Source organism: Trachemys scripta, chromosome 2, assembly GCF_013100865.1.
Source record: "Trachemys scripta elegans isolate TJP31775 chromosome 2, CAS_Tse_1.0, whole genome shotgun sequence".
Taxonomy (NCBI): domain Eukaryota; kingdom Metazoa; phylum Chordata; order Testudines; family Emydidae; genus Trachemys; species Trachemys scripta.
The window spans coordinates 170983984-171006587 of NC_048299.1; the positions used below are offsets into that span (position 1 = coordinate 170983984).

General features: G+C 41.4%; 1 protein-coding gene across 1 annotated transcript in view; it reads right to left on the minus strand.

Moving 5' to 3' along the window:
- Positions 1 to 22604, minus strand: part of OFCC1 (orofacial cleft 1 candidate 1) — a 249983-nt gene that overhangs the window by 15394 nt on the left and 211985 nt on the right. Inside the window, exons 22-23 of the mRNA XM_034759559.1 lie at positions 20013 to 20219; positions 8499 to 8646 (exon numbers count right to left, since the gene is read on the minus strand). Of these exons, the coding sequence (XP_034615450.1) occupies positions 8499 to 8646; positions 20013 to 20219 (355 nt within the window). The remainder of the gene's footprint in view (positions 1 to 8498; positions 8647 to 20012; positions 20220 to 22604) is intronic.

Sequence of the window (22604 nt, forward strand, 5' to 3'; positions counted from 1 at the left end):
AGGGATGATGGAAGACCCATTGTGAATGAGACAATACTTAATTTACATTTCAATAGAAAGGTGAGTAAACATCATTTGTCTGACAGGAAACCTCTTCTTCCACCTCTAGTTTGAAAGAGAATCTAAGAACATCTTTTCAGTATACGTACACAACACCTTAGCTAGTATCTGAACATACATTTCACAACAATGACAATGACCAATGTGACCCAGGCTTTCATTTAAGCCCTCTGGTGAACCAGAATGTACATAGCAGAATCAGAATAATTATGTAACCCAATTCCCAGTTGGCACTGTAGGGTCCTTGGGTCACAGGAAGGCCTTCATTGTGCAGAGCCCCATTTTAACAATCAATAGGGTTTTGCACAGGTGGAAGGGTCCCCTCCCCTCTTTGGCCAACTTGTATGATTTTATTGTGAGTCTCATGATATTTACAGTTTCTCTGAAACCCTGAGATCCTGGAGTCAGCTGATTACATGAGAATCTCAACTTTCACTTTTTAGCCCTCTTGGTTATGGAGGAAAGCTTGACACCATGACCCCTAAATGCTGACAGGAACCACAAGACAAATAAAAGAACCCACATGTACTATTTCCCCAAATCTCATAATTTTAAAGCCAATCATTATTTTTTGAGACACAACCTGTGATATTTTAATGCTTGGGTGTGGCAACACTGGGTCCTTCTGGTGTGGACTCTCCAGTGGCCATTGTCCAACAAACCTTAGTGGCAGGGAGAGAGTGGCATTGCAGTTAGGCACAAAGGGAACATATGGGGCCCAGATCCTCAGCTCATGTAAAATATCATATCTCCATTGACTTTAACTGACATAACAATTTATACATGTTGAGACTGGGACCCTAGTCTTTAGACTGTACTGGATAATGCTACCTTAGTACAAATAAGAGACATGGTGGGGTATAGAAAAAAGAGCTCATCAATTTGTTCAGTGTGGGAGTAGAAGATTTATAGGTAAAGAGGACCGAACTGAAACGTTTTTTTTAAAAGGCATATTCATTTGAAAAAAAAAAAGAAAAACCTGAAGAAAACACAGAATATGATGCAAGGATTCCAGGCCTCCATTGTTTGGGAATTTTGTTGGGGTGTGTGTGTGTGTGTGTGTATGTGTGTCATGGCTGGGGGCTTTTGTGTGTGTGTGTGTGTGTGTGTGTGTGTGTGTGTGTAGTGTATAGAATTAAAATAAGATATTTTTAAAAAATAATTATCATTGTAATTTTTATTATTTTAGCAATATGCCTTCAGCTACTTCTCTAAGAATTAACAGTTGATTTATTTAATAAAACTGAGGACTGAGCATCTCTGAAAATACTGCTTCCAATGGAATACTCCCATGCTGTGATTGGTGAAGTGCTAAGTAATTTGCTTTTAATGCTAGCACATATCACTCAGAACTATATTTAACTGAATGATGAAAATCACTCATTTTTCATCCACTTGCTTAACTGGCACTCAGTGTAATATATCTACTGTAGTGTGAGCCTAGCCCCAGATACATTTTAATTGTCCACACTCTCTAAACTACAAGCATTTTAATTTTTAATTCATACTTATGTCTTTATCCTTTAATAGAACAGAACTACAGATGGGGGAGTATGTTTTAGATAATAAGAGCAAAATCGGTACCTAGGGAAACTATATCACTAAAGGGATTCTTTATTTACACTTTTCAGTAATGACTACATATATAAAGCTACACAGGAGAAAATTGTTGTAAAGAAACACCATATAGGCAGGCAATTACTGTCTATCATTAAGTGATACGGATGATGTTGCTGATAAGGGTAAAGGACATGCCTACGTATACCAACTGAAATCAATGTGGTCACACAGAATTAAAATTAAAGCAAGATCTGATGCAAAATTTGCAGTCAAATAAACAGAATTTTTTTTTAACTCAATTTTTAAGAATTCTGAATGTTTCAGAATTGTAAAGCACAGGTTGGACTAAAATCAATGGAATTGCACCAGCATAAAACTGAGGTAATACAGCAGTGAATCAGATCCTGCATTTTTAAATTAAGAATTCAGCTGGTATAAATCGATATAGCTCCATGGGAGTTTCTGGAGCTTTGCTGATTTACACTAATTGAGGATCTGACCCTCTATCTTCATACATTCCTGCTATCAGACAAAAGCAATATTTCCACTGTACTTAAATTGAAGTTGCAGTGGGTCACAGTCTGGCACATAAAAACTCCTGCTGTGTTGATGTACCTGTATAAGCCATGAATTGATATGGGTACATTAAGCATAAGAAGTGTTGCTCAGCTCAAGTTTAAGAATTCCATTGAAAAATCTGAGGACAGACAAAATTTCCTTCAACCTTCTCTAAAGAAACAGCACCCACAGGGATCAATTCCCACTTCAGAACTCTGAACCATAAGTTAAAGTGCCTTAGATTAAGTGAACCATAGATTAAGTGAAAATTAAAGATGCAATTTCATTTCTATGGTCACTGAAAGAAGCCATCAAAGTGGTATTTAATACCATACAATCCAAAACAAATCACATCACCATTTATAAATGTACAGGAGATTTATTTTTGTTCCTTGATCTTCTACCGGACTTTTAAAAAATCCAATTAGTAAAGAAAAGAAAGAAAACCTACATGATATTTTGCAACCCCAGAAGACAATTTGTCTGTGGTACTGACATTTACATCAATGGGTTTGCACCTAGTGTAATTTAATAATTTTCAGATATTTGAGAACCGAAGCTCTACATATCAAAATTAATCAATAGGTGTAAGATGTAAAGAAAAGTCCAACAGAAGGTCAATGCATCTGAAGTAGTTTTACTGCACCAATGTACACACAGCAACATCAACAAATCCTATCTGTAAAAGAAGAGTGAAGCTCCCACTCAGAAATAAACACGTGCATCAAATAAATTAAAATATGAAAAAAGGGTTCTATGTGAATGGTTCAAAATACTGATCCAAAATCTTTCCTTCACTACAGGCACATTGTACCTCTTCAGGGCCAAAAGGGACTGTAAAGTAGCACTGATCAGGAGACAGGGCAAAGGATTGGGACTTAGAAGACCTGGGTTCTAGCTCCACCTCTGTCATGGAGCTGCTGTGTGACCTGGGGCAGGTCACTTCACTTCTTTGTGCCTCTCTTTCCTTGGTTGTCTAATCATATTGTAATCTTTTGGGGGCCTGGGCACTCTTCCTATGTGTTTGTACCGTGCTTGCCACAATGGGCCCCTTATTAAGTTGGAGCTTCTAGGGATATTGCAATACAAATAAAATAAAATAAATAAATAAAAATAATGAAGCCTACAGGTGGTAACTCCATCCCAGGGTAGCAGAGATGCTGTGGTTCTCAGTGCAGTGGGCATGAGGAAGAGACTGGCCCCTTTAGGGCTTCATGGTCTGTAAAGCTGCTTGGAGGCTGGCCAACACGCTAGAGGTGATTAAGGTGGAATTAAGCCACTTTGAATCTTACATCTTACAACAGTGATATTACAGTGTTTTGAACAATTACTGTTAAATACGGTAGTATTTTATTCATGAAGGTGGAAAGGCAAATCTATAAACCTCTCCCCACTTTTACAATGAAAGCACATACAAATAAAGCCTCTGAAGTCTAAAGTCCCTGTAGGAATAGCCTGGTATTTGGGGAGAAAGTCAAATGCAATATTTATATCTGCAGTTTACATATGTGACCTGATGCGCCCCGTGTCTCATGGGAACTTCCATTGAAGTTAATTGGAGGTCTGTGCACACAGCACTTGCTGTACAAAACAGCTATAGTTCCATGCACATGGAGATGTGAATAACAGAAGTAGATGTCTTATTGGATGAGGATGCAGATAGTGGAGATGACTCAGGATGCAAAAAGTGCTGTGAACTAAACATTCTTCCTGATGACTTAGCTCTTGCAGGAGACAAAATGAGCTCCTAAAATTAAAAATAGACATATAATGTAATCAGACGATTGACACCATACCAACTACCATGTTTTCCTTCCTCATCAACAAGAAACCTGTTTGAGCAACTGGCTATATATAAAACAGTTACTTACCTTTCTGTAACTGTTGTTCTTCGAGATGTGTTGCTCGTATCCTTTCCAGTTAGGTGTGTGCGCGCGCCAAGTGCACGGATGTCGGAAACTTTTACCCTAGCAGCTACCCGTTGGGCTGGCTGGGAGCCCCCTGGAGTGGCGCCGAAATGGCGATCTATATAAGCCCCTGCCGGCCCGACCCCCCTTCAGTTCCTTCTTGCCGGCTACTCCGATAGAGGGGAGAATGGAATACATATGAGCAACACATCTCGAAGAACAACAGTTACAGAAAGGTAAGTAACCGTTTTTTCTTCTTCGAGTGATTGTTCATATCAATTCCAGTTAGGTGACTCCCAAGCCTTACCTCGGAGGTGGGGTCGGAGTCAAGAAAACGCAGATTGAAGGATCGCTCTGCCAAAGGTTGCATCATCCCGAGAGTGCTGGACGATGGCATAGTGGGACATGAAGGTATGAACCGAGGCCCACATGGCAGCCCTGCAGATTTCTTGTAGAGGAATGTGTGCCAGAAAGGCAGCTGACGACACCTGAGCTCTCGTGGAGTGAGCCGTGACAGCAGGTGGAAGGATGTTTGCCAGGTTATAGCAAGCACGAATGCACCTGAACTTCCTCCACTGCCCCCAGGACAAGGAGTGATGGAACCTCCTGGATGAGGAGTTGCTCGTGAGAAGGGTCCCTGAAGAGAGACGGGGAGTGGGGGTGGGAGGGCGGGTTGGAATGGAACTGGATAGAATATCCTGTCTGCACCGTGCAGGGGACCCAACTGTCCGAGGTAATATGGGACCAGGCATGGTAGAAACGGGATAGATGATTTAGAAAGGGATAACTGTCCTGGGTAAGAACTGGTAGTCTGTCCTCTGGCACACCTTCAAAATGGGGTCTTAGGGCCCAGGGGTGGCTTAGACTGTCCTTGACCTTGTCCAGAGGGAGGACGAGATGGTCTACGTCAAGAGTATCTACCTCTGCGACGAGAAGGGTCCTGCCTCGGTCTCGGAGGGAAAGGACGTTCCTGGGTGGTCTGTGGCCTAAAGGGCTTCCTCTGGGTAACCGGGGTACACATACCGAAGGACATAATGGTGTTTCTTGTGTCCTTTAAGGTATGCAGGCGGGAATCAGTTTGATTCGCAAACAAGCCCTGGCCATCGAAAGGGAGGTCCTGGAAGGACCGCAGACCAAGAATTAAAATTGTACCTACTGAGGATCGCCAGCTGGTTAGCGATCCACAGAGAGAGACCCCCAGTAGAATAAACCTTTCTCCCAAAAAGGGCCAGCCGTTTTGTGGCTTTTGATTTGGGAGCAGGCCCCTGCTGGCACTGTCTCTCCCTGGCATTTACCGCATCTACCACCAGCAAACATGGGGCAGGGTGGGTAAAAAGGTATTCATAACCCCTGGTGGGGACAAAGTACTTTCGTTCCACCCCCTTAGCTGTGGGGGGAATGGAAGCCGGGGTTTGCCAGAGAGTCTTTGCGTTGTTTTGTATGGTTTTATTCATGGGGAGGGCCACCCTGGAGGGCCCTTCTGGGCCTAGAATGTCCACCATGGGGTCCTCATCCTCCACAACCTCCTCAATTTGGAGGTTCATATTGAGGGCCACGCACCTCAACAATTCTTGGAGGACCCTAAAGTCCATCGGGGGTGGCCCAGACGTGGATGTGCCAGCCACAGCCTTGTCAGGGGAGGATGAGGATGACTCCACAGGGAGGGCAGGTGCGGATGTAGCATCCTGATCGGACATGGGTGGCTCCTCCTGGGGAGCTGGAGTAGCCTCTATCGCAGGCGCTGGCTCCACAGTTTGGTTTGTGTCAGGAGGAGGACGGCTAAGGGTTGCCTCAGGAGGCCTGGCGCTTGAGCAAGACAGCGGCCGGGCAACCGGGGGGACGCCCTGGGCTTGATGGTATGCCCAGGGTGTCCAAAATTGCCACTGTGGTTGCCAGGGGGTTGCTGGTGGAACTTGGCAGAGGTTCCCTGGGCCAGAATGAGGGATGTCTGAGACCCCTGAGGCTCTCTCCGACCTGCCAGAAGGGGATCTGGACCGCGACGGCCAAGGGGTGGTGGTGCGGGAGTGGATCAAAGCAGGCACTGAGTCTCTTGGCAGGCGCAGCTCACGTGGGGATCGGCGCCGTGAGGCTGATCGTGACCGCGACCAGTGTTGAGCGACCGGTGTTGAGCGGTGCCGAGCTGGTGAGCGGTGCCGCGACGGTGCCCAGTACTGCAACCGGGAGTGGTACCGAGCAGGGGAGCGGTGCTGCCGTGGCAATCGCTGACACAGGGATTGGGAACCCGCAGCTCGTCGGTCCGAGTGGTGCCGCAAGGTCACAGATCAGGAGCTGGACCTCGAGCGGGACCATGTTCGCGCAGTCGAAAGCGACCTCGAGAGGGAATGGCTCCGAGGTTCGGGACCGCGGGATCAGCGCCGCGAGTCAGACCGGTGCCATGAGTCAGACCGAGACCTGGGGTGGTGCCGGGACTCAGAACGGTGACGGGACTCTGAGCGGGAATAAGATGCTGGTCTGAGGGCTTAGAGCCCGGACATCGCTGGTTTACCCTTGGATGGCACCGGGACCCGAGCTGGGGCCGGTGCTGGGGCCGGAGGCACCGGAGCTGTCATCTCTATGAGACCTCTCGCTGACACGAAGGGGTCCAGCGTGGAAGGTAGAATGATCTCTTCCTCTGCATGGTCACGTGTGGAGGGGTGGTCTGAAGAGATTGCAGCATGGTGACCTGATCAGAGGTCTGTCCAGGGTCTTGCACCGTTGGGCCCGTGGCAACTGTCTCGATCCTACGAGAAGGTCCTCCCACAGCTTGCTTCTTGGCAGCAACCGGGGAATGGGAACAGTGCCGAGGTGGGCGTTTTTGGGGCCCAGGAGATCGCTGGTCCCGAGATGAGCGCAGGATCTTTTGCGGTGCCAAAGCTGGTACAGCTGGAGGGGCACTCCGCACCGAGGTGCTCAGGCCCGCGTCTTGAGAGGGCCACAGGGCTGACTCCATGAGGAGTTGCCTAAGACGGAACTCCCTCTCTTTACGCGTTCGAGGTTTGAACGCTTTACAAATTCTGCACTTGTCTGCTTGATGGCCCTCCCCCAGACACCTGAGACAGGAATCGTGGGGGTCGCCCATAGGCATGGGCCTGCTGCAAGACTTGCAAGGCTTGAAGCCCTGAGACGGCTTGCCCCAGGGACCCGCAGAGCAGTCGTTGACAGCACTGCCCTCTAACAGCTAAACTACACTTAATACTATAGAGAAACAACACTTACAAACTACTATTTACAATGAAGATAAGAGAATGCTAGGGATAAGTGGAACACTTGAAAAGACAAGAGACCACTGTTCCAACAATCGTCACAGGCGGTAAGAAGGAACTGAAGGGGGGTTGGGCCAGCAGGGGCTTATATAGATTGCCATTTCGGCGCCACTCAGGGGGCTCCCCAGCCAGCCCGACAGGTAGCTGCTAGGGTAAAAGTTTCCGACATCCGTGCATGCGGTGCGCGCACACACCTAACGGGAATTGATATGAGCAATCACTCGAAGAAGAACAATCTCCATTATTTTCATTAAAAATTCCCTGTATATCTTTTGATTGTTCATCTGAACTGAAATGTTGAACCTTTTAAGGTTCAACCATCAGTAATCTGGATATGATACAGATAACAACACATGGAACTTCTATCCAAACTTGGGCACTAACAGTGCATCAAAATCTCTGTATATGTGGAGTACCACTGAAATCTATAGGGCCTTAGCAGAAGGGTAGAGTGCTTGTGGATTCTGATGCAGGACTGAGGCTTTGCATATGGGAATAAAAATAAATAAATCGTTCATGTTAATGACAAGGTTTAAGTAACACATTATGATAATTCTGTACAATTTAATACTTTGATACCACTTTGTCATGGGCTTCTACTGCTACAGTTATTACTGGAGAGATAAATACAGACACCAATCCAGGCAAAGACTTACACATGCATTTAACTTTACACATTGTGAGTAGTTCAATGTCTGTCAGTGCATAAAGTTAAATGCAGCATAAGTCCTCATATATATATGCATGTGTACACACACACACACACACAGTGTTTACCTAATTAGAAATCAAGCAGCTGATTTATGTCCGCAGCACATTTTAAATGTTGACTTTTGTTCAAAATCTATTTCTCTCAATTGCATTACAGCTGTACCAAATTCCAGTGTGGAAAGTGTTATGATCTTTGGTGTTCATCACTGAAAGAATGACAGCTGTTCTCTCTTCATGATGTACACTTGTGACAGACTAAAGATGCCATACTGAGGTGAACAACTGAAAACACCACTAGTCTAACACAGTCAAAAATGATTGGGGCCTATTCTTTCCAGGAGAAAGTGTGCTTTGAAATAATCTGTTCCCTTTTATAGCACTGTTTTATATGTAAATGCTGGCATTTTTTTAAGTCAGTTGGAGTCACTGAAAATAATACCTTTCCACCTTGCTGTATTCTTTTTTCTTTCCCTCCGCTTGATAACTGAAGAGGCTCCCAGCACATTGTCCATTTCGCTTAGATGTTCCTGAATGGTTGTGCTCACTTCATCATATAAAAGACTTACCCCACTAATGTTATCAAATGCCTGAAAAACAGAATGTATAAAACCCGGACACATTACTGTGGCCCAGTTCAGTGAAATATTAAGTTAGAAGCAACAAACCTGAGTTTGCTTTCATTTCCTTTCCTCTTTGCCTTTTTAAAATATTATATCTCGAAAGTCTCTTTGTGTGTGAAATTTTGTACTGTCATACTAATAACCCAGCTCAGCAGCAGCTTACAATTTGGGTTTCATGGTTCAGTTCCACTCCGAGACTTCATACAATTTTTATAACAGTACTGCCAAAACATTATAGAGTAAGAGTTATTGTAAATATATTCACTAATACAGATAACAGTGGCGGGATTAGCAATTTAAACACATGTGAAATGTGAATTCGCCTAATTTTGCTGAGAACCTAAAATGCTCAAACAATAGAATGGAAATTATTGTTATTGTTGTTGCTTTAAATAATTTCATCTTATGTTATTCTTGATACATGGAGAAAATGTAACTCAATACAGAATTGTCCCTTACATGAAGGAAAACAGGGCCACTTGGGGGAGTTGATGGATTATTATGAGACTGGTAATAGGATATAGCACTTCCAGGTCACTGATTCAAATCTAACCCAACTCAGCAGCAGCTACCACATTATAGGTCAGAGTCTCAACTTGTGTAATTTATATAGCTCTTCACACAATGGTGCCCAGGCTCTGATTTTGTTCGCTTTTTGTGAGCATTCATATGAAAGAAGTTTTGCTCACTTCAGTGTTAGCAGAAAGCAAATTTCAGACTCATATTTCAGGCAGAAATAGTTTATGAAGATGTGAGGTTATCCAATCCCGGAACAGTTCCTGCAAGATGCAGTTTCATCCCTCAAAAGCTGTGATTCAAAATGAATAAAAATGTTTGCAAATATTTTCTCCCATTATTTACCAAGTCTAGATAGCCACTCCACACACTAATACACTCCAGTAGGAACACACCCAACATAGGCGCCGACTATGGTTGCTCCAGGGCTGGAGCACCCATGGAAAAAAATTAGCAGGTGCTTAGCACCCACCAGCAGCCAACCCCCCCCCCCCCAATATGTCTCCTGTCTGCCTGCAGCCCCACCAATCAACTCTTCCCTCTCCCTCACTCCCTCCCTCCCAGCACCCCCTTCCCGCCATGATTAACTGATCCACAGCATGCAGGAGGTGCTGGGGGGGAGCAGTGGGGACAGAGCGCACTTGGGGGAGGGGACAGTACTGGGAGGGAAGAGGCAGGGCAGGGTGGAGCAGAAGCTGGAAGAGGCAGGGTGGGAACTTGGGAGAAAGGTTGGGCTGGGGTGGGATGCAGACTGGGGTGGGGGGCTGAATACTCCCAGGGCCCAGAGGAAGCCAGCGCTTGTGATGGAGAAAAGCAGTTTTAAATTATTAATAAATATGTAAAATATTGTGATTGATGCATTGAAATAGAAAAATTGGCAAAATTTATCAAATACATTGTTTAAACAAATAATACCTAGCTCTTATATAACACTGATCATCTACAGATGTGAAAGTGCTTCACCAAGGTAAGAATTATTATCCCCATTTTACAGATGTGGACACCAAGACTAACCCAAGGTCATATAAGCGCTCAGAGTCAAAGCTGCAACTAGAACACAGGCTGCCGCAGTTACACCCCAGTGCTCTATCTTCTACTACATCAGCTCTAATGGTGGAATAAGTAAGCTTCTCTGGGAATAAGTCAACATTTTTTAAATGCACTTCACAAATCTTAGTGTCTTACCATGGCTATGAGTTGCTGCAGTCAATCAGACAACATTTGTTTAGGAAGGGGAGTAAATAAAATGCTGAAAGTAGGTTTCCTCCCATTCTTATCTATCTTAGGTACTTATAAAGCTCTCATTATCTGATCACCTGACAATCTTTAATGTAGTGATGCTTGCAACACCGCTGTGAGATACAGCAGTACTATTATCTCCATTTCATTTAAAGATGCAAAGTGCAATATAAGAGCTAGGTATTATTATTATTAATTTCCAATGGGACACAGGCACAGAAAGAGTAACACCCAGATCCTCAAAAGTATAAGTTTTTAACTTCCATTGATTTAGGATTCTAAATACCTTTAAAGATCTGGGCCCAAGCAACTTTCCCAAGATCAGACAAGACATCTGAAGAGGGAAAAAAAGAATTGACTCCAGGTCTCCAGAGTCCCAGGTTAGCACCCTAATCACTGGACTATCTTTCTTCTCCTAGATAATTGTCCATTGGCAATTGCCACCAATAGGGTTACCAATGGCACCTACTGTTTATATATTGTATATTACCCAAATGGATGAGCTGGATTTGGATAGTCTTATTCTATGTCCCACGGGGAATGAAGAAACTTCAGGGCTGATACATTTGGGATACAATGTCATGACATTGCTTTGCATCAATATTGTCTCAGAAAAAACTTCAAGAAGACAAAAGCCCTATCCCTGCACTTGTTCAAATGCTAGGGCCCATGTTGGTATTACTGTGAGCCAAAGGGAGGGGCACAGAGTCATTTTACTAGTAAATAGAAACTGAAAGAATTGCATACAATAGCAAAATTTCTCCCCTGTATGATAACTTGAAGAAATGCAATGGAAACATTTATGTTTATATACAGGCCCTGTTCCTAATTCTCTGTAGTGCAGAATACATCTATTAAGTTTTTATTTCCAAGTATACATGCAAATGAGTGGAAATAGAAACTATCTGGAATTCACTCAAAAGCCTTTTTGTAACTGGGCAGGTGGATAATGGGGGCGATTAATATGGTATTATTAAGCTTGCATAGCTCAGTTATCAACAAGCTTGTCCAAGGTAAGAAAAACTACTGTATCACACTTTAGATGTCACATACTTACAAACTCAAAATTGCAGCTTGTATTCATAGTTAAAATTATGGATTTGATCAGATATTGAGTAAAGTTGTGATATTAAATTAATTAAAGTCCAAGTTGTTGTTTCTGAAAGTGACTTAATGGCAATAACCTTATAATTAATCAACCATGCACTAAAGTTCACTTTACAGTTACTACAGTGTAATTATAAAGTGAGCAAAAATATAATTGATGAATTTTGTCAATTTGTGTAGCTGCAAGGTACTTTTTCAAAGGTTATTTTTTTTATTTAGGTAAAATAAGCTAATACAGTTTTGGCACTTATCCTTTGACTTCACAGATTTTACTACTGATTCAAGTAAAAATATGTGATAAATGAATAAAGATTATAAACATTTAAGAGGTCAAAATACATTTGACAGCAGTAAGCTACACTGTGCTTACACTGTAAAGTCAGTCACAAAACACTCATTCAGAACAAATCTGTATATTTTAAATGTGTTGGAAGAGGGAGGGAAGTTGAGAAAAAATGGTTCAGTAGAGTTAGCCGTGCACTTTTAAAATGTGTCTTTATCATCAGTACTAATGTTTGTAATAAAGTAGAGCGATGCACGTATCACCACATTTCCCCCATGAGTTTTTGCTCACATTACATGAATTCACTTTGGCAGAGGTTGCATCCATGTTGTATTTCCTTTCCATGAACATTCACGTGAGAAGAGTTTTAACTCCCAAACTCTTCATGGAAAACAAATTTAAATTCACATGCTCAAATACTCATAGATCTGTGTGTCTCTCTCTTTCCTCTAAGCCTGTAGTAAAGAAACCAATATATTTTAAAAACGGTGGTCCATTTACATCGCTAGGATATAATGCTGTTGTGCACATATTCCTCTGATTTGTTAGTTACCTTACAGCACTCACATCATACCAGGAGCCCACGGTGGACTTATCTCATCAGCTTTCTGCTTATTCTGTTGCACCACCGATTTTAACGCCAAACAAGCAGGGAGTGCTGCCTCCACCTAGCCATTTTCTACTCCCAGTGGCCCTGTGGATTCCCCTCAACAGAGAGTCTACCTGGGCTTAGAGAAGTTTTGGTAGTGAGAGGGGTAGAGCAGGAGAATGGTCATGTTTTTCAGCCCTGCCTCCTGCAGGCCAAATGGATTTCCATGTAGACATCCATCTGGGAGTTGATAGTTTATCAATATGCAGTTCTGACTCAAAGATACAACTCAGTTTTAAAAGAAGATTTATCAAAATAATCAAAACAATAAAATGGGCAACTGTTTTCACAAATGAACACAAGAAGTTAAAAGTTAATGCTATTTATAAAGCTTATAGGATAAAAGGAGTAATGAAAGACAATGAAATTACTTGAAAAAAACTTTCATTTTATCAAATTCCTTTTAAGTAGAACCACTTCATGCTGCATGCATCATATCATTCTTTATTCTGATACCTGTTCTGAATTGAATGATTTTTAATCATTATCACCATATATTGTTCTAATTTGAATATGAACAAATATTGTGATGGGATGATTAGGATTCAGTAGAGTCTAATCATTCACACTTGAATTCAACGGAAAAATTCCCATTTTCTCTGCTGGAGTTAATTGGCACAGCTCCATTGAAGCCAATGGACCTGCATCTATTTACACCAAAAGATAATTTGGCCCAATATCACTCTCCAACTCATGAGTTTCGTCATGGCCCTTAATTTATCAGTTTAGGTTTAGGTAGCTTACTAGGCACATCTTCCCTTGCTCTATCTGCACAGTTTTTAGGGCCACTGAAGTCATATGACTGTGAATCCATTAGCCTGTACCCTCAGCCCCTATTTGGGATGGCATACAGGCTCCCCATCACTTCCATGGCTGCTGTATCCAGCCCCCTAAGGAAGGTGAAATTTGGTGCTTTTGTCATGCAGATAGGATGACCAGATAGCAAGTGTGAGAAATTTGGACAGGGCAGGGGAGGGGTGGGAGGTAATAGTTGCCTATATAAGACAAAGCCCCAAATATCGGGGTGGTCCCGATAATATCGGGCCATCTGGTCACCCTGCAAATGTATTCCTTAATATAGCTAGAGAGACACAATCTGCCCTCAGTTACGTGTATACATCCTCAATGGAATTAACAGCATTGGTTATGTGGCACGGGGGTGGGAGGGAGGGGGGAAATTGGCCCACAGTATGCACAGTAACATTTCATCTATAAAAAGGTTATATTGCATTAAGAATAAAACATGAGGTAAAAACATGAGGTAGTCTGTTTATTTGCCCAGGGAGTATATAGAAGCAACCAATGTGTAGATTATTCTAGGGTTGTTTTTTTATGTCATTATCAGATCCAAGTACTGTATACACAAGCATACAGTCCTACGCTTTGTAAAAGTATAGTTTGCTCAAACAATTGTAAAATATTCAGTATTCTTAAGATTAAATATCTGAATATTGCTTCTGAAGGAACAACTGTCAGCTTAAATCTAAAGTCTAGTTTGTTTACTGGCTGTATTTTATATCTGTTAGAAAATGACACCAAATGGCAATAAAATTGTTGTAAGTATTCTACTGGGGAATATAAATGCCCTTTGGTTACAGTGTACATATCTTTATACATCATTCCAGTATATTTTCCCTAGAATTATGTTAAATATGTAAAAAGCCTTTTCTCATAAAGGTAAAAATGCTAGATGTTTCCAAGCTGTAATTTAGCATTAGTGTCAAGATTGCTCGAGAAAATAAGCTACAGTTACTGTTTCATTCTTTTTAAGTGTCACTCAACATACTATATCTGATCTCGTATTCAAAATAAACTTACATGATTTTATTCACTTTTCCAGAAGTGCAAGAAAATTTAAACATAATTCATAGCATATGGATGGATGTAAATATCTTACACTAAGTAATTGGTTAGTTACCTACACTGTCTTATCCTATTACCACTAGGTATATTTCAAGTAATTAGGGAAAACATATCTCTTTTATCCAGTATGTTTAAATTGGATGAATCCTTGACATTTGTTTAGGTTTATTTGATAGATAAAATCATACTATAAAAAGTTTCTCTACAGTGTTGAGGTTTACTAGGCCTATAATAAGAAACTGATTTTTTTGCTGAGTTAGTGTGACTTATCTTTGCCCTTTTAATAAGAAATCAACTCCAGTCACCAGAAGAAGTCAAGATAAAAATCACTGAGATGGTGTTATCACAGTGTAGACTGCAAACACTTATCTCTAGAATTAACTTTTTTTGTGCATGGATTTCAAATACATCTTAAATGCTAAAACTCAATAATTTTCCATATATTACAATAACATAAGATTAATGAATGAGGAAAGGCATGAAAAATGATTTTTGGAAGGTCATTCCATGGGTAACCAGCATCTTAATTGAGCCCTATAAAAGGGAAATACATGATAAGTAAAAAGGAAAATGGGTTTTATTGCAAGTGAATTCTCTGAGCTTTACAATGCTTGTGATAAAAGAATTGTATTTACAAATGTAACCTCTATAATTTTCATGCCACACATTTTTAAAAAGGATTTTTATTTAACATTTGTAAAGCAATTTATTCATGTCACCTTGTACTTAATGTGCCTTTTGAATCTTTTCTTTTTTTTTGCCTCATGCTTATGAAGCTTATGAAACTACTTTTCATACCAGACATCAAATTTCTGGTCATACTAGTAAAGTTTGTATTTTAATGGGAATAACATATCTAGAACAATATAAGTGCTCTAAACAAAGTATTGCCTATATAGACATTTATTCTGAGTTGATATAAACTCTAATTCAGCAAAGCACTTAAGCACATGCTTCACTTTAATGGGGCTTTTCAATTTTCACTTTAAGTCAATGGGGTTAGGCCCCTGCTTAAAGTGAAGAACACATTTAAGTGTTTTGCTGAATTGGGGCCCTGGGGCCAATGCTGCTCCCACTGAAGTGAATCGGAGCAGAGTACGACTGATAATATAATAAAATCACAAGTGGTTAAGGACGTCCTAATAGGTTTATGCAAAACCACCTTAAGTAAGCCAAATTATTTCTTCAGATACACAGACATAACTTCAGTTGAAAGCAATGGGAGCTGAGGATGTGTATTTGAGGGCGGAATTTTGCTCAGCAAATTAAATACATTTTGTGTGATTGTGCTCACATCAGTATATGTGATAACAAATATTAACGAAGACTAGGTGCTAGTGCCCTCATTAAATTCATGGAAAATAAAATTACATGAGCATTTTTATTTTGTCATATTCAGAACTACTTGTTATTACACAAAAGGCATGCAGAATTTCTAAAATATCAGTGAACAAATACATGTAATATTTATCATCTCTTCACACTTCCACCTATGGAGGTTCAAGTTGGTTTTGATTTGCTTAGTTCCCATGTGGATCTGTTACTCTGTTCTTTTCTTTGTTCAGCCATGGGCTAATAAATATATTGCAGTTATACACTCCCCCTAAAATGTTGCGAGAGATATGAAGGCTCAAGATATCCAGGATCAGGCCCTATGTCATTTAAACAAGCTTAGTGGGACATCATGTTTTGATTGTGAAGAATGATGTTTGTGTGTTTGAAGACAGTGGGGAGGCTGTGACTGTTTAGGGAACTGTGTAAAATTCTGTTAAAAAAATTAATGCAAGGGAAGGAAATATGGCCAATAAAGTCATGAAGCAATCTATAGCAATAGAATAACTAAGACAGTTCAGCAGCCAATGATGGTATATGGAAAAACTGCATCCACACCACCATTAGAGGGCAAATGCTCAGAGAAGCTAATTTGTATTATTATAAGCAGCAGAGGATAAGTTGGGCAGTTATAAATCTTGTAAAACAGTGACCAATAGACTGTTTATTAACTATCAAAGTGTGTCCTGTGTTGCACAAGTACACTGGGAAGGGAGAAAGAGGAGAAATAAAGAACTTCTTCACCTGCTATGGAGCAACAGGACAAGATACCTACCTATAACTCAACCCACCAGCAGGACAGAAGGTCATTATAGCTGGTGCTTCACAGCTCCCAGGGGACAAGTGTTCTGTCATTAGAAAGTTTCATTCAAGTCCTCAATGTCTGTCCTATGATTTAGATCCCTCGTTAGCTGGGGCAGAGAAGTGTAGTCCTCATTGTTCTCTACTAGTTCTTGCAAAAGTGGAAGCATTTGCTACCCCAAACAACATGCTGCCTAACTCCACTAATTGGGAGAGAGAGCTGGAACATGACTGTGCCCCCAACTCTGCTGGCCTCACCTGCTGTGCAGCAAGACCAGTCATCAGACAAGTCAACCGAGCTCACATCCCAGTGCCTAGGAAAACACTGGGGTTACCATGTGGCTGCCTCCCGTGTGGGTTTAGAGAAGAGATTCCTTTACCCTCTTCTCCACAGAATTGAATCTGTGTGGGATAGCTGTGATTTAGTCCTTAGCTTAAAAGGACAATTTTTGTCATGCTTCAATATACTTCCTGAGGGGATTGCTACTGGGGAGTATCTTCTCAGACTCTGCAAAAAAGTGCGTCTCACCTTGGATGAGTGTGCAGTGTGGGAAGAAGGTGCAAGCAAGCAACCCCACATTCCCTGATGGCACCGGACCTCTGTGCAATGACAACCTTGTCCTTGCATTCCTCTCCCAACTCTGGAGCAAAAGCTATTGCCATATCAGTGTCAACGGAGGTAAGAAGAAAAGGAATGTGGGTGGAACTCTGGCCATATGCACCCTTCAGTTCACACCAGCCAGCGGAGTCAAATTAAGGCATAGCTACTACAGGCCTGTACCTAGGGCCCCAGGTCTTTGAATCTCAGCATTCATTAAAAAAAAAATAGCAATATTCTAGCCCACACGGTTGTGAAGAAAAGCTTGAGAAAGTAATCCAAGTGTAACCAGAACAGACAGAGCTGCGGACAGCTTGGAACAATAACTCTGAGAAGTGTGGACTACATGTACCTCAGTTGGGTATTCACTCTGAGACCCAATGCTCTGGGGGCCTAGACAAATGTCACTCCTGCAGGGGATTAGAATTACAGCAGGAGGGGAAGAGTGAAACAAGCCTGGCCCACCCACATAAGCAGATAAACCCCGCTGCAGGGGTAAGTACTAGGGAGTTTCCTGCTGCCACCCTGGCCTTTCTTAAGGAGAAGGTGGTCCCTACTGATCACAAAGAGAGAGAAAAACCTTTTGCCACTCTTGAGAGAGAGAAGAGACCCCGTGTCTGTGCACAAGCCTCTCTGGAAGAAGACGACCCCTCCTGCTTCCTGCCACTGTATGGGGCCCCAGATGGCCTTACTCCATCCCTGAGAATCAGCCCCACTTGGAGAGTAGAATATGCACCATCCTTTTAAAAAATGAAGCAGTAGACGTGCTTCCCCCTGAATTCCTGAAGTCTTATACGTGCTTCGAACCTAATGCTCCCCTTATGGAAAAACCCTGTGGAATTTAATAGGGATTAATCCAGTGGGATTCTATAGAAATTATACTCTGAAAAGCTATGGCTCATAATAGAAAACAGAGCTTTTCTAAAGGGATTTTGACACAACTACGAAAGGTGGGGGAAGCTCTTTGAGTGCCTCCTGAGCACTTGTATGAGGGCTTGTCATTATTCGGCTTATAGTTTTAAAAGTTCACTTAACCCCAGAGCGTTCAAAGGATTCCTAACTTGGGGACTGAAGAAGGCAGCCCTGGCCTTCAAAATGTAAGGATTATCAGTGTCCTTTATCAGGAAACTCTAAGGTCTGGAGATAAATAATGACTTTTGTACAGCGTAAGTCCTATTTAAGTCCTTTTTTACAAATAATTCGTATTGGATCCTTGGATAACAAAAGAGTATGTTTAGTGCCCTTAAATTGGGGATGTGGCTTTATTGGTCACATAGGTCCTTGCCACATTGATTTCAGGGATGGACTCTATGCTCATGGCATGGAAAGACAAAATTGCTTTATATATAAAATCATGTACTCTCATTCCTCTCTTATTAATGTAAAAACATAGTGAACTGGGAATGCTGCACTAAGTTAGGGTTGTTCATTGTGTTTGAAACCCCTTAAACTCCATATCCTAATTGATGTTCAGTGAAAACTCATAGGTGAAAGGCTGAAAGACTTCAACTAGTAGAATCAATTCTAGACATAGTTATTGCTGGTATCAAAAGCAAAAATCAAAATGGGGGTGGAAGAGGACTAAATCACTGACTCCAAAAAGAATAGTGGAAAAATGCATCCAAGTACAAATCCAACCAAAGTTTTGTACAAAGATCCTCTGCTTTCTGGCAGACTTATGCATGAATCTAGAGTTCTTTGTTTTAGTCATTGTGTAGACCACATGTTTCCTCTTGTTTTCTTTGTCTGACTGTAAATTTCTAGAGACCAGGAAGCACGGGTTCCTAGGGCACAGGGATATGTTTAGATTCCTTGAAGGCAACTGTCCATTTCCTTACGTTTTAATTTTCTTTTAAACGCCAAATAGGGCAAAGACATTCCAAATGAAATATTTGAATTGCAGAAAACAGCCTTCAGACAGTGAAGAAACAATGATTTTTCCAGTTTAGAGAGAGATATCGGAACCATAACCCTGGAACTGAGCAACTCTAAACTTTGTAGTTTGGATTCATCTATCATCTTTATATCGTAAACAGATCACGATGACGACAATTTCACTTGTCAAATGGGTAGTGAAGACAGTGTTCTTTCACTCCTTAATTTGGCTTGTGCATTCCAAGGTTTTGTTGTTGTTGTTCTTTTTTAAAGATGCTTTGCCTGTCCTAGGGAGTAGTCTATCTATCTAGGTCTACTGACCTATAACCAAAAGCAATGAGGAAATACATCACCACATGATGGCTCAAAAGAGAAAGCCATACAATTACAACGTAACCGAACAAATGCAAGATATGAAATGAGTCACTGCTTGGAATTTGTCTTCAATTAGAGAAGTGTTGGGTTTTTACCATATGAGCTACTTGTAATGTGCAAAAACATGACAAACAGTGGCCCAACATAAAATTAAATCACATTATATTAAGAAAGCTTAGTGACTCATATGGCCTGAATAAATAACCCCTGTGGACCTATTCAAGTACCACCATTCTGCACCAAATATCCATGTACCTACATCTGAAGAAAAACTCTGTATCAACTACAGTACAGATCTACCAATGTATAATATTGTATGAAATACCTATATTGTATATTTGTGGAGGACAATCCTGTACCAAGTTCATGTGGTTTTTACACGGTATGCATGTAAAGTCATACCCATATAGTTTGAATGTATATTTTGTGTATACACTTTTAAATAGTTCTATAAAACACTGATAAGTTGTTACTTTTTAAAAGTGTTTTCATTCCAAATGCACAAAATGTTTTATTTTATCCTAAATTATCAAAGAGCAAAGTCTTACATTGGAAGATCTCTGGATATATTTGTGAGCGGTCAGGCTGGACCCATTGTCTTATTGTGATGTCCTAATGATCCCATGACACTGACTTATTTATGAAGTATGTTTGTATGTGTAAACACCACATGTAAGAGATTTACTTGGACCTACCTCAACAATAGCCCCATCAGGCAGTCTGAGGAATTGTCTATAGAGATCTTGGAAGCCACTGAGGTGAACCGTGTATATAGACACATGAACAGTGATCTCTCCTGAGTGAGCTTCACATTCGGAGATTTCATCCTGATGCTGTAGGTCATAGCTGGAGACACCAGACTTGCTGGTATTGTCCTTCCAGATGTAATCATACACTGCCACCTAGTGAGATAGAAACCCCCACCAACCCCCACCACCACAAAAACATATATTTAATTAACTTGTGGCAAGAACTTAAAAGTGATTTAAAATGATTTTACAATAAATCTGCAAAGTCTCTGCCACATGTAGTGCCTGCACACTTTTCTACTACATATATTTTATGACACAGATCTAAATAGAGAAGATAGACAAATCCCCAGTGTGCATTCCATAAAGTTAATTCTGCACAGATGAAGCTGTAATTGGCTCCCGTATTAACCAAAAGTAGGGAGATCAAGCAGGGTAGGTTAAACAATAAAATGGAAATGCTGATTAAAAAATCATATATTTGGTGCGAGTTTTGTGAATGAGTATTTGCATTTCTCTCTTTTTCAGAAACCTTTACCCTTTTGCCCACTAACACTTTTCAGTCTGTGATCTCTGTATAGTATTAATGTAACCTTGTGCTGCTAACTGAATTGTAGATGAGGCAGAGTAACTAAGGTGTATCTTAGTGTGTTGTATAGCGCAAGTTTCTTGACATAGTTACAAATTTTCTTGTTTCTATAAACATATTTGCTTGTGTTGACTCTGGGCTTTCTGATTTCGGTCAGAATTCCTATTTAACCATTTTCATGTTATTTCTGATTATAGGCTGTACAAAATTCAAGAATGCAGCTGGAAAACAACATATCATTTCAGAATTTCTTATCCTTAACTAGAATTGATGTTGAGCAGCATTATTTTTATAGTACCACTGAAATGGGATCTTTTTAACGCTCCACTACTGCCAAGACTTTTAAGTGAACAGGCTTTCCCAGGAGATTCCTAGTATTGTATGTCTTAGGCCTTGTCTTCACTGCAAAGGGTTTGCTGGTTTAGCATACCAGCACAGCTATATCAGCAAACCCTTCTACTGGAGGCACAGTTTGTACAACAAAAAAGTACTTTTGTCCATATGGCTTATATCAGTTCCTGGCACAAAACACCAGTACTACAGTGCTGGCACAGTGGGGTGATTATTTTTATTTATTTATTTGTTGTCATTCTGATGTCAACTGTTCTAAACAAGGAAAAGCCATTTTAAAATGACAGTAAAATGCACAAAGGGTCTGAATTTCACCATGCTCTGGGGTTAAAAGGCTTTTCATTCAGCACAGCTTGTTAAGAACTAGCAGCAACTGTCCTTGATCAAGACAAACCCTGCATTTTCGCAAACCAAAGACACAGAACAAATGTGTTTTACCCTCCTGCCTACCCATGTATGATTATTTCATAAGCAGTAAGGCAGTTGAAGCTACCTGGAAAACAGAAATTAGATTCTCGCAGGAGGGGTCATCCAGCAAAGAACTGGCAGGAACAGAGACAAGCAACTGCAGCAGGTATTAGCACCATGATGGGGGTGCTGGGGCAAGGGAGCTGATATCTAGCCTAGGTTGCCTATTCTCATGAACCCAGAACTTTGCAGGAGAGAAGCCCCCGCCACCACCAAGGGCACCAGGAACCACCCCAGTCATATGAGCTCAGGGAAGAAAAATTGCTAAGAAGGGCACCCAGAAACTCAGCCAGCAAGAGATGCAAGTAGCTATAGCAGGGACCTTTTGATGCTGATGATGTCATCTCATTTTTACAGCTGCTGCTCTGGACAGTCTTCCCCCATGCTGATTAGCTGTTTGCTGCAGCTTACTCCCTCCCAGTCTCTTCTGTTCAGCCTCACTGCACCTGTCTTCCATGCTCCCCTTCTTCCCTCCTCTTCCCCTTTTCCTTGTCCTCCCTCCTTTCAAAGCCCTTCCATCTCCCTTTGTCTCTAATCCCTCCCAACAAAACCCTACCCCAAAATAATTTAAAAAAAGAAACAAAAAAAATTGTGGCACTATCCTGCCATTTGAAAACCAACATATTTGTTTCCCTCTGCTTGGGCATTACATCCCTTCCCTCAATCCTTCTCTGTTGCTTCGAGTTAGGTTTTAAACTCTTTGGGGCTGATACTGGCTCTTACTGTGTGTTTCTGCAGCACCTAGCACAGAGGAATCCTGGTCTCATTTGGGGTCCCATAATACAAATAAATAATTATATTAACTTTGTCTTTTAAATACATACAGGTACAATGAAAGTGCAAGTTGTGCAGTACAAGTGTCAACATTTACATAAATCAAATTTTAGCACTGAGGAGTTTGCTCTAAACACCCAGGTTTGTGAAGCTGAAAAGGAAAAGCTGTGAATGGGAGGCCGTCACTACTCCAAAAACAGAGCCAGAATGCTCACTGACGTTGATGATGCTATGGTGACTTATACCAGCTGAGGTTCCTCCCCGGGACTGTGAAAAGGCAGTGGAGGAAAAGGATAAATTCTAATGTTTGGGTTAGAGTCACAGAGTTTAAGTCCAGAAGGGACCACTAGATCATC